Source organism: Kryptolebias marmoratus, linkage group LG1 (genome assembly GCF_001649575.2).
Source record: "Kryptolebias marmoratus isolate JLee-2015 linkage group LG1, ASM164957v2, whole genome shotgun sequence".
Lineage (NCBI taxonomy): Eukaryota > Metazoa > Chordata > Actinopteri > Cyprinodontiformes > Rivulidae > Kryptolebias > Kryptolebias marmoratus.
In genome coordinates, this window is record NC_051430.1 from 23,193,932 (window position 1) to 23,207,164 (window position 13,233).

At 42.7% G+C, this 13,233-nt stretch overlaps 1 protein-coding gene across 1 annotated transcript; it reads right to left on the bottom strand.

Annotated features, from left to right (window-relative positions):
- Positions 1-1,631: 1,631 nt before the first annotated feature.
- Positions 1,632-13,210, bottom strand: lzts3b (leucine zipper, putative tumor suppressor family member 3b). Its single transcript, XM_017412184.3, has 8 exons — positions 9,742-13,210; positions 7,981-8,451; positions 7,725-7,892; positions 6,895-7,023; positions 5,820-6,011; positions 4,188-4,418; positions 1,919-2,930; positions 1,632-1,756 (listed from the first exon to the last, which is right to left on the bottom strand). The coding sequence occupies exons 1-8, from the start codon at positions 10,549-10,551 to the stop codon at positions 1,632-1,634; spliced, it is 3,138 nt and encodes a 1,045-aa protein (XP_017267673.1). The 5' UTR covers positions 10,552-13,210.
- Between the last annotated feature and the right edge of the window lie 23 nt (positions 13,211-13,233).

Genomic DNA, 13,233 nt, shown 5'->3' on the forward strand with positions numbered 1-13,233 from the left:
TAGAGATAAGTTAATATTCTTGAGCAACATCTTTTTAATGCTGGCATAAACAACAGTTATAAAAGCCATGATATTCACATCGGACTCTACTGTACATCAGAACTTGTGTGTCGGACACTACGTAGTGCACTTCGCCTGAACGGTCCTTTAAAAGGATCCACTTTTCAGATATTTTGTTTCCAGCTTCTCTCTCTGTCTCACCTGCTTTGTGTACATGAAATATACAGAAGAAAGTAGGAGTTTTTCCAAGATATACACACTTCCCCGGTTTAAAATTTCAGCCTCACAAGCTTTGATGTAAAAGAAAATCCCTTTTTAACTTAATGCATCTCCACTTCTATTGCCACTAGTCCCTCTATCCTCAATCTCATAAGCTGAAGCTTTTTATATGTATACACACATGCACACACGCTCGCTTGCGAACTCTTTCCCTCACTCTCACTCACACATTTACAATCTATAACTATAATATTTTTTTTTTCCTTTCTGCTAGAATATCATACATTCTATAAAAAAATGTTCCCTTTGGGGCGACTGACTGCACTTTCGGATTTCTTGGCTGCGAATGCACAACAGCACAATTATCATAATATCTAAATTCAAATTGTGCATGTGCATTCACGTTCTGCTTGCAGGTCAGCAGGGATGGTGGTGGGGCTGCACTGGGAAAGCTCTCCGATGACCCCTAGTGTTCATTTTTTAGTCACAGCAGAGAATCTGAAATGAAACCAAGTCAAGTTCTCTTACATCCAAAAAATGTATTCGGTTGGGGGTTGATTATCTGGTATTTAAACTCGGTTTGTAGAAAATATAAACTCTCTTGGTCTTAGTGTTTAAAGGGGTCGTGTGTTGGACCCTGTGTGTGTGTGTGTGTGTGTGTGTGTGTGACCTTTGAAGTCAACATCTGCTGAGATTTAAAGTAACTAGTCCAGTCTTGTGTAATAGTATTGTGTAGCTGGTTTGCTCATATTAAAGCACTGAAAATAAATAATCACACTCTTGATATACATATATATAATTTTTTTTTTTTCATCAATTCCCAGCATTAGTTAGATATTCTCTTAGTCGTGCTGGGAAGAATGGAGTAAGGCGCTCTCTGGCCAGAAATGTAAGGTAACATCACACACTCTGATCACTAAGTCTACTTTTACATAACCAGTGACACAGACTTACAATAAATAAATACCACACTGTGTTCTCATTGATCGATTCTGACAATATCCCTGATTGTCTTGTTTTGTTTTCTAGCATGGGCATTAAATGATGTGTGTAATAGCGCTGTCACGTCAGCATTATTTAATCTTGTTCTTCTGTCACTGATCGGTGTTGCAAACTTTTCTTTAATGCTGATAACGTTGGATGTATTGATGTGCAACTAGTGACAGAAAAAGTTGAAAAATCTGTGATAATGAACAGTGCAGTTCTACTTCCTGTTCAGATTATTTGTTTTTAGTTTTACAGCTGATGCTGTTTAGTGTCTGTAGGTGCACTGAAAAGGGTTCAGACTGTATTTTTTTATCTTCTTTTATCTTTTTTTTTTGTTTGTTTTGTTTTTGTTGAAATGTTTTTAGGTTAGAGGCCTTCCAACTGAGAGGGCAGAGAAATGGAGCTTAAGTTTCATAAAACTGTCTCTAAATCTCCGTTGACTCTATCCTCTCCAGGCGAGATGGTCCGGCCCAGGGAGGGGCGAGCTGGTGGAGGGACGGAGGGCCCTTTTGGTCTTCACATGGAGGGGAGAGGGTGAGGGCGATGGGGCCTGAGAGGGAAGGAGGGCCAGAGAGAGGAGGAGGAGGACCAGAGAGAGAAGGAGGACCAGAGAGGGAAGGAGGGCCAGAGAGGGAAGGAGGGCCAGAGAGGGAAGGAGGACCAGAGAGAGAGGGAGGACCAGAGAGGGGAGGAGGACAAGAGAGGGAAGGAGGACCTGAAAGAGGAGGAGGACCCGAAAGGGAGGAGGGACCAGAGAGAGATGAAGGACCAGAGATGGAAGGAGGACCAGAGAGGGGCGGAGGCAGCTGAGGAGAGAGAGGTGACAGGGCTGGTGGAGGAGGTGGAGAGTTAGAGGAAGTGGGGGATGTGGTGGTGGTGGTGATAGCAGTGGTGGAGGTTGTGGTTTGTTTGGCTCCCAGCTGGCTCATACGTTTCTCCAAAGCTTGGTTCTTCTGCAGTGTTTCCACGTAACTCAGCTGCAGCTGGGCCTGATATTTCAAAACCCGTTCCTTTTCATCCTGCCAGGTGTGTCGCTCCTGGTCGAAGTTCAGGGCCTGGCGTTCCCGCTGCTGCCTCTCTAGGCGTAACGCAGCCTGAAGCTGTTCTAGCTGCCTGCGCAGCTCCCCCGCTTCGTCCCAGTGACCCTCCTGCCCCCGCTGTGCCTGATGGGCATCCTGACGCAGCTGCGCGTCCTGGCACAGCTGGGCCTCGTGGCGGAGCTGGGCCTCTTGACGCATTTGAGCCTCGTGGCGGAGCTGAGCCTCCTGACGGAGCTGCGCCTCTTGACGCAGCTGTGCTTCCTGACGTAGCTGAGCTTCTTGACGGATTTGGGCCTCGTGGCGGAGGTGAGCCTCCTGACGAAGCTGGGCCTCCGAACGCATCTGGAGCTCGGGCTGAAGGTGGGGGTCCTGGCGCTGCTGCACGTCGCGCCACTGAGCTTCTTCACGCTGCTGCCTCTCCTGTCTCTGAGCCTCCTGCCTTTGGGCTTTAGCTTCATCGCTCTGAAGACTGAGCAAGGTGTCAGACGTGGGGGTGAGTGAGTTGGTGGGGGGCTCAGCTGGGTTTCGTGGGAGGTGGACAGTTCCCCACGGTGGCAGCAGCCCCGCTGCAGCCAAGTTAGGGCTCACAATGACTTCAGCCCCTCGGCTTACTTCACTTAGAGCACGCTTTAAACTTAGCACCTCTGCCTCAAATACTCCCAGCTTCTCCCTCAGGATGGACACCTGTAAAGAGAAATGCAGACTCTAACATTTCAGATAAAAACTAAGGCAGTTCTATGCTGTGACAAAATGGTTCTCAACATGTTAGTAACTTTAAAATGAATGTTTCTATAAATTTTGCTGTCACTGTAATGTTAGAATGATCAGTGTGCTTACACATACACAGTTTGTTAAGGTGCTCATTGGCAAGACCAAAAAGTTGCGTCTGCTAAATACAATGTTGCCCAAACCCAACTTGTTCTGGACTTTTAGCCAAGTTTTTGAAATCCCTCTGAGGAATTTTGGGACGTAATCAATCAACAATCTAGATTTAGAGATAAACGTGCAAATCCTGAAAGCGCCACTTTTTGTAAACTGTAAAGGATAAGGATAAGTGCAAACATCTGGTTATGTGATATTTTTTTCAGGGATTCTAACAAGCTGTCACATCACAAATTCTCAAATATAGTAGATGAAAAATAAGTCTTAAAACATTCACGTTAAATTTTGCTTGCTTTTTTAGACTAAATGTGGTATCTCAGTGTGCTGCGACTATTGAGGATTTGTTGGTGACTCAAAATTTTGAAACAATAGGCAAATTTTCCATTGCAGTCTAACAGAAATCTGAGTGTTTGCGACTAAGTGCCGGGGAGCCTTACGACAATCTGAGCCACCAATTTTTGAAAATCATGGCTTGCAAAGCTGTATTCTAGGCCGTTCACATTATTTTGTTGCCCACGTCCTCCTACATCCTACTCGCCTCGCCTGCTTTGTACCCACTTTGGCAGTCGTCTCCAGGTTTATATTTAATTCTACTGGAGTGAACCTGTTTTTAAGTACTGATTATTCACCACTAGGATGGCTTTTAGACCTAGACACTCAGGGCTGTAGCCTTGAATGTTTTCTGTCATAGTAGAGCTCCAGTGCAGGAGTCAAAAGACGGCTCTAGTGCTCTAAAACTTTAAGAAACTTAGCTGAGAAGGGTTTGAGATGCTGGCGACGACTTTGTGGCTATTTTGAGAGAAAGATTTGTTGCATGAAAAAGTGGGGGGGCTCACATGAGGAAACAGAACCACCGCAAATGTTTCAACACATTCTTAAGTATCTCTTACAAATGTTGTTTGCAGACTAGTTATCAGCAGTCACAGAGATACTGGCTTCACTAAGCTAAAGTAAATTTTAATCTTCCTCTTTGCAAAGAGTTGCTTTACTTAAATTTTGCTTTTCAGAAACACTTCGAGGGGGACAACCTCCTTAAGCGAAGCATGCTAAAACCCCCACCTCAGACAGAGTCCTCCTCAGCTCTCCTTCACACTTCTCCAGTTCCAGACACTTTGTGCTGTAGGAGTCCTTCAGGCCCAGCATGACCTCCTCCCGCTCCCTCAGCTGGGCGTTGAGCTCCTTCAGCTGGCCTCTCAGGGCCACCATCTCCCCAGCTCGCTGGGTCACTTCAGCCTGGCTCTCCCTCAGCTGCTGCTTCAGCAGGGAGATCTCACCAGCCTTCTGACACACCTGCCACGCAAAGAACACATGTTCAGTGTTATGGTGTCAGTGTAAGGCTCCTCAGTTCAGTGGATACAGATGAGTTTCAGGCATATCAGTGAACAGCTGCAAACAAAAAACTATCAAATTCTTGATGAGTTTAGATGTATGTTTTGAATAACTTGTCTGTTAGATAAGATGAGATCTTTAACTATAATAGAAGTTTCTGAAACAGCAGTGTTTGCTCCAAAGTGCCCGGATTTTTTTGGGTTTCATGGAAATTGGAGTTTTTTGTATTATATGCAGAAATACTAAAGCTAACAAAACTTAGGCTCCCTCATTTTGGGGGGGATGTTGTATAATTGATACAACAAAAACACAAATATCTTCTTGTTGGTCTGAAAATAAAAATCCCAAAATAAACAAGTTTAATAAACTTTTCCTTTCAAAAGGGGAACCTCGTGTACTTTCATTTAAAAAAAATGTGTTGAAAAAGAGTCTCAGTCATCAACGTCATGGTAATAAGTAAGAGGTAGGAAAAAGTAAGAAAGAAAGGCCACTTGTCTTTTATTTAAGTGTTTAGAGTTTTATTCAGAACAAAACTTCTGAAATCTTCTGACAGGATGCTGTTGTACCTTGTTAGTGACGGTCAAGTCATAAACAATGGAAATTAAGATTTGAGTTAAAAGTCTTTCTGAACCATCCACCTCTGAGCTAAATTATACTACTTAAAGGGATAGTTCAGGTTTTTTGAAGTGGGTTTGTGTAGTTATGAGGAGTCAGTGTTTTACCTGCAGGTTTGGAGAGACGGAGACATTCTCATGAGGAGTCAAGTTAAAAACCACTCATTCAAGAGCAAATTTCTGCTTTACAGCTGTTCAAGTGTATGCTTTATTGTAAACTTTTGCACAGCTTCAATTGACTCCTATGAGAATTCTCCAATTGATATCCCTCTGGCTGCTACAGGTAAGACACTGACTGATCATAACTATTCCACACAAACTTACTTCAGCAGTTCTGAACTATTAGTTTCTTTGTCCATGTTGAGTGTGGAGCGGAGAATAATACCAGATAGCTCAATTAAAAACTTTCCCCTCTTATATAAATGAGATGAATGATTGATTTAAAGACTGAATACAATATTCTTCCTGAAACAATCCCATCATTTATCTGCCCTTCGTTATTTTTGTACAGGCTACTTTAGAATTTCATTTTCTCATAAGCAGGAGTTCAGCTCTTTCTTTAGCTTCTTTATTGTCAGAACAAGAGCATTTACGGCATCCCTAATGAAGGAGTGTTTCTTTTTAGCACATTCAGCTAAAATCTGCATTTTTCATCTTCATGCACACACCTTTATCCTCTTCAGCCCAGATGGATGCAGGTTTGGAATAATTTCCTAAACCAGTCGAGCGCAAAAACTTCATGTCTCACCTCCCACTTGGTCTCCTCCAGACGAGGCAGGATGTCAGCCTGCTCTTTCCTGTAATCCAAGCACTTTCTCTCCAGCTCCTCTCTCTGGGCCAACAGAGCCGCCATCTCCTCCTGGAGCCTCCTTTTGTCCTGGGACAGACGGGTTATCTGGGCCTGCAGAGCAGTCTGGGAGCGCTGAGCTCGTCGAGTCACCTGCAGAAAACACACATGCACACACAGAGGCTTGTTTTATGTCAGTGTACATTATGTTTAGGTACTTAAAGCCTTGTTAGCTTGACTATACTACATCTTAATCTGGTTGATGTTGGGTCATGCAATACAACTGGGTTAGAATTAAAGAAAAATAATTCAACCTGGAGAGACTCACGACAAAGAGAAGCTGCAATTAAATGGTTTTATTTGACATGAATGACATAAGATATTTGGCGCTCGGACCTCGGCGGAAGACGCGAGTGTCGACAATAGCAATGCGCTTCGAGGAGAAGCTCAGGTTGAGCATTAGAGGCGTCTTCCCCGGGCCGGACACTGGTGGTGGAGGTCGAAGAGGGGAAGGAAGCTTGAGGGACCTTGTTCAGATTCAAAAGGTTTAGGCCCACCTTTCATGTTGCAGACAAATAGCATCAATCTGAGGCAAATCTGGGGTTCAATGAGTGGTCACCAATCACTATTTGTGAACATAAAAAAATCTGGGAGACTTGCAGACACGTCCTAGTTTAAACCCTTGTTTGGAGGAGTCAGGGAAAAGGTGTCGAGTTCGATTTTATCCAATCTGAGGGAAACATAGAGTGATGCGCAAAATAGGGAGAAATCCTCAAATCCCCAGCATGACAGTGGTGAGCATGGTGAAGAAAACAGTATGCCTGGACTTATAAAATCTTTTCCTGCTTGTTATAACTTTATAGACTTATCAGGCTCTACTAACTGGAGTAAAAAAGAGAAAAAAAGCTTGTTTCATTGTTACAAAGTTGTTCTAAATTTCCCACAGGTTGATTTGCGACAAGATGTGTTGGTCAAAAGGAGCAAACAAACGAGGTTCATCTTGACGTATTTTCGGTAAGTCATGTAATGAGGTCACCTGCTGCAGGCGTGAAGCGTAGTTCTGTCTCAGCTCGTCCATCTGTCGCTCCCAAACTCGCTGCTTCTCCTCAAACACCTGAATGATTGCGGCTTCACTTTGGTCCAGGTTTCTGCGCATATGCTGCACCTGTGGGAAGGAAAAGGAGAAGAATCAAACCCATCAGCAGCCACTCAAAGCAGAAAAAAAAAATCCAACAGGAGTGACAAAATACAGAACTTCCTGTAGTCAACAGCAGAAAAACCTGCCCGAGATGTCGTTTGCCTCAAGAAAAACTGTCAAACTGCATGTAGGCCATAAATTGTTTAGTCAGTAATATAAAATATAAAGCATGTTTTTCTTAAATATTTAAAGCAAATCCAACTTTTGAGCTTCCCATCCAGCTCTACAAGGTTGGTATTATCCTGGACCACAGTGTTGCGTACAGCAACAACTAAAAATAAAAAAATATAAAGTCCTAAAAATATGTGAATTATTTGTAGCTAGAAATCTTTTTTTTTTTTTTTTAATTTTCATCCACAACTAAACAGTAAAGTTCGCAGATGTGATTATACAGGTACATATAAAATGTCTCTTTTTTAATGCATAATTTAAAAAACAACAACAAAAAAACCATTAGACAATAAAGACACAATATTCAAAATGTTGCCTGATGATTCACTAAAACTGGGACTGAGTATTCTTCTTTAAGATTTCTTTTCATTCATTCAGGTCAAATTAAAAAAAAGGTATGTTTTCTTTTCTCAAACCAGAGTTTTTTAGGAGAGGAATCAGAAATATTTAACTTTATGTAATTAAATTGTGTCGGACAGTTCTGATTGGCCTCGGACCTCTTGCTCTTTCTCCCACAGTCGGTCCTCGAGGTCCTGGATGATGTCATCAGAGGAGGGGGAGGGCCGCAGAGGTGCTGGAGCGTCACTCAGGTGGCTCAGCCTCTGATAGGACGAGGAGCTTTTTCCCGAGGAGGACCGGCCACTATCTGAGGCGCTGAGCCCGTTCTGCGGAACAGAACCACGTTATGACACCATGTCAGGGATGATTAGGATGTAAAACAAAAATGAAACCAGGTGTAGCCAACAGTCACACCTGGTAGCCGGGCTTTTCCATCTTGTCCAGACCTGCAGCGGCCCCGGCCATGCCCAACCTGTTAATGTGGCTGGTGGAAGCACTGAGCGGCCCCAGGACTGCCGGGGGCCCGCAGCCGGACCCCGAGCCTGTGTAGGTGGGCAGACTGGTCAGGGAATTTCTCCCTGAATCTGACATCCCTCCCTGAACCACTTCAGTACCATTTCCCCCTCCCTCACTCCTGCTGACCCTAACTGGACTGTCCTGGTCCAGGAGCAGGGCCTCTGGCACCTCCCCTGCCTCCCCTCCCCCTCCGTCTCTGCCCCTTCTGCCTACTCTGCCCTCACCGAAGCCCTCACCCCTGCCATCAGCCTTCCCCTCGCTCCCAGCCCCTCCTGCCTGGGCCACCAGGTTCTGCATAGAGTGGAAGCTCTTAGGAACCACTGGCTTGAAGGCAGAGGGACGAACGAGTCCGGAGCTGCTCTGCATCGCCTGGGAAAAACAACCAGGGAGGAAACAGCATCAGTATGGAAACATGAGAAGCAGAAACTACAATTCACAAAAAAAAAAAGAAAAGCTTTCACTGTAGCAGACGTTTGTTGGTAAAATTCAGCTTTTAGAGAAAATGTCCTGAGCACAAAAGATGCCCGACAGATATAATGTTACATTTCAAACTTTAGGAAATAATTTTGATTTTCTTTCTGAAACTTTTGTTGAAAAATGGCGAACAATGCTGTTAGAAGACTTTGCTGTAATAATTTTCAAAAACAAACCCAGTTTAATAGATAAGGAACCAGTTTATACTTTTCTTTAAACTTTAATTTTGAGAGCTTAAGTGCTGATTTTAGTCAAATAAAATGAGCTGAAACATTTTTATTTAACAAACTACAAAACAATCCTTATTGAGGCCATTTTATAAATAAAATACTAAAAATCACTGGCTTCATTGTAACTCTGGAAATGCTTGTTTTTTGGTTTTTGAATAGAACAAAGCCTGTGAACTTTTTCTATTCCCTAATTACATGTTAGTTGTGCTGCAAAGGAATTCATCATTTTTATATTTTTGAAGAAAAACAGTTAATATTAAGTGTACAATAATAAATAAAAAGATTCAATTTAAACAAATTGTAAAAGCCTATTCTTTGTTTTTTTCTATCTTGTATTTCATTTAATAAAAAAGAAAAAAGACACAATGAAACGCTTTGTTTCTCTCATTCAGAGATTTAATAAAAAGGGCTGTGAGTTTAACAGTTTTATTGGTTGTGGAATGGAAATTTTGCACATTCTAGTTGTTCTGGAATTGATAAAGCAAAATCTTGAACAATATCTGTTGGATTAAGGTCAGAACTTTGACCACTTATAAACATTAACTGTATTCTTTATCAGAATTGGACCGTTATGTGAACTGGGTACGCCTATAGTTAATTTTGAAGGTTGTGTTTCATATGAAACTTCTTGTAACAGACCTCGAACCGTATTCCAGCACGGCTGGTCTTCAGTGTAATTTGTCTGATACAAAAGTTACAATACATATTTTACTTGAATTGCTATGCGAAGTTTAAGGTTTGTGGTGTTTCATTGGCTGAATAGCTGTTAGTTTGACACACTGTAAGAATTTCTCTGCGATTCCCCAAACTGAAATCACTCTGCCTGCTGCATACAGCAGGTAAGATACTGACTGCTCAGAAGTACTGGATACCAACCCCACTTTGAGATACATGAACTATTCCTTTAAGGTGCAGGCCTTCAGGTTGGGTACCACTGTCCTAAATGTTGAAGTACCTGCTCCAGTTTTCCTGACACTGCCATAATCTTGGGCGGGTTGTGGTTTGGCGGGTTGTGTCCGACTGGATTGTTTTCATTGTCAGTTCTGGTGGCGGCCATCTCTCTGTGCGGGTGGTGGTTCATGCCGACACTGGTCTTCTCACCTGCTCCACGACCCACAATGTTCCCACATACATCCAAACCTGCTGCCTGCATCTCCCTCTCCATCCTCTCGTTCTCCAGCCTCTCCCTCTCTCGCTCCCGCTCCCTCTCCCGTTCCCTCTCTCTTTCTATCTTTTCCCTCTCGATCCGTTCCCGCTCCCTCTCCCTGGCCCTCTCCCTCTCACGCTCCCTCTCCCGCTCCAGCCTTTCCCTCTCCACTCGTTCCCGCTCCCTCTCCCGGTTCCTCTCCCTCTCACGCTCCCTCTCTAACCTCTCCCGGTCCCAGTCTCGGTCCCGGTCCCGGTCTCTCCCCCTCTCACGCTGCCTCACACTCTCCCACTCCCTCCTGACAGCTGCGGTGCCACAGTCCAACTGGTTGTTGTTGGACGGGGCGGTCATGGTACACTCAGTGTTGGTGGAGGAGGCCGTTTCGGTGGGCCGGTCAGTGCAGGTCCCAGTCCCGATACTGACACTCCCTCGTTCATCGCTAGACGCCGTCCCGTCTGATATGGTCGCTGGGGGCCGGGGCAGCCGCTCAGCGCTGCAGCTGCGGTCGGCAGGGCAACGGCGAGAGAGAGGAGGGGCTCTGGGCAGGGTGGTCCTCGTGCCCACGGACTTCATGGCAAACTCCTGCTCTCCTGCCACCCCACTGCCAACACTGCCCATAGTGGAGGTCAAAGGTCAGGGATTAGAGGTTAGGAGTCAGGATTGGGGAGGGTCACAGAAACATTTGGAAGTAGTGTGGGTCATCACAACCTAATGCAGGTAGTGGGGGCACACACACTAGAGGAACACAGAAAAACGAAAGCAGTTATACAATATTGTAATTGCATAAGGACTAATTATACAATATCAGATGCAGAACAGAGTCCGGCCCACATTCAGGGGCTCCGGGGTCCGCCTACCTCAGGGGTCTGCAACCTTTACAACTGGAAGAGCCATTCCTACTGTCCCTCCTACTAAATAAAACTGTAAAGAGACACAAAATTTACTTAACCCTCCCGGGGCCTTCGGGTCAAATGGACCCAAAGTTACAGGAGATCCTCTTCCTCTCTTCAGTTAAACTGGCTTAAGATAAAACAACTAATAAATTATATGCTGGATAAATATACTATTTCATATTTCATTGTGGCATTTAGATTTTCTTTTTTTTAAGTGTGAATTCAAAGAAAGAAAAATTATACAAAACTACTTGTTTCATTCTGCACAAACTGCTTACTTTAGTTTGTACCAAACTGCTTATTTCAATCAATCTAAGTAGCCCTCTTAAAAAATAAAAAAAAATTAAGTTGGATCTTAATGTCTCAAAAATAGTTAACATATAAAAAAAGACCAGTTTGCTGGTTATTTAAGAGCAGTCCTCAAATAAAGAGCTACAATCTTTATTAAACTAGTTTTTATAGAGCTTCTTTGTTAAGAATAACTTATCGTTTGTTACAAAAACGTCTCATTTTTGATGCTGTAAAATCTACTCATTTTCAATAAAAGTGCAAAAGTTTCTGCTTTTGCAGAAATTTGCTTCGATTATGTTGAAAAATGTGAACTTTCTAATGGATTTGGAGAGCGAAAGTAAGTCAGAAAGTTGCATAAAAGCAAAGCAAGAAACAAACAGGCTAATAATCTGTTAGCTCGACAGTAAAACTCACCATTGCATTTTATAATTGTTCTGTTCAGAACTCAAGCCATAATTACTGACTTATTCTGCTGCAGACATCACACACATAAACTACAGAAACCTGAATAAGAAAACTACTAAAAGTATCCTTTTCTGTAGTCCATAAAAACTTTAGAATTACTCAACAATTCATGTCATGTCATGTCATTTTTAATCAAAGCTACAAGGAGCCATTTGAGAGGGGCTGAAGAGCCCTTTGCGGCCCCAGAGCCACAGGTTGCAGACCCCTGTCCTACCATGATGAAAATCAAAAAGGTCACATTGGTTAGTCTGAGTAAAAACATAAAATAAACAAAGTTTTTATTTAGCATTTTCTTTAGTGTCACTGAACTAGAAGACATTAGTGTTTATTTCAGGGTTTATAAGACTTTCACATCATTTTCCATGTTTAGTCTACTAATTTCACCTTTATTATACTGACATGTGTCTCTATGCAGTTAAATAAAACGTTTGTCATTAAAACTGAACATTTTTTTTTGCTGTAGTTGCTTTATATTTTGTATAAATGGCAAATTAGCTTAATTTGATAAGCAGCATTTTAAAAAATATCCTCCAAGAAAAACAAATAAAAGCTGAAAAGTAAAAATGTGGAGCTTCTCACTGTTTTCCTGTGTAAATCGTTGCTGTTTTCTATAGTTTCAGTTGTCAAGAAACTACAGCAATTCACAAACAATTTTAAATTTAATCAAGAAATCCCACTTTAATGTGGGAAAACTGATTCCAACCAGCAGGGTTGTCTGGTTTCTGGTTTTGGACTCCGGTGTTTCCATGATTTAACACTTTATAATGCACAAATTATGATCAGAAAAACTAAAACGCCATATATGTCAGCTGAATTAACTGACATCTAAAATAATTTGAAGATAATTTCTGCATGAGAGAAAAAAAAATTAAGGCGCGAGCTCAGATATTTTTTAAATAGGGTTCTGTGGAGCAGTTAAGAACACATAACAGTTTGGAGAAATAAAATTTATTTCTGAGCAGATTAATGAGCTAACGGCTAATCTGAGTTAGGCTAAGAACATCACTGATGTCGTTTTAAACGCTCAGAATATGTGTTGGCAGCCATCTTTGATTGAGTTGACTCTGAAAGTTACACCGTTGTAGATGCGCATGTAAAGACTACCTTCTGAAAGTTTTATTAAAATCCATCCTATGGTTCATGAGATGTTTTGGTAACAGACAGACTCACGAGCCCACACATTCGGGCAAAACATTATTGCCCAGCGTTCAGCGCTCAGCGGTGGGCGATAATAGTAGTAAACAGTTACGGCTGGTTGTTGCATGAACCAATATGTCAGTTTTGAGACTGGACCTGTTTTAAGAGTTAAGGCTAATGGACGGCCGTTAGCTTGTCAATCCGGTCAAAATTTAACTCCAAACTGAGGTCATTCAAAGAGCCATCTGCAGCAGGTAAGGTATTTATTGTTCATAACCTTTACACAGAACCCCACTTCAAACAGCTTGAACTATCTCTGTATTATGCTAAAGGCTACTTTTACAGCTTCGTCTCTTATTGAACCTTACATCCCTTTCAGTATAAACACCTTTCTGCCAGACCCTGGTGGTCTGTGGGGGTTTAAGATGGGGAGGGGGGTTACATGGCTTCTACACCTGCTTCCACATACAGCATCATCTGCAAACTACTGTATTCATATACTCCCCCCCCCCCC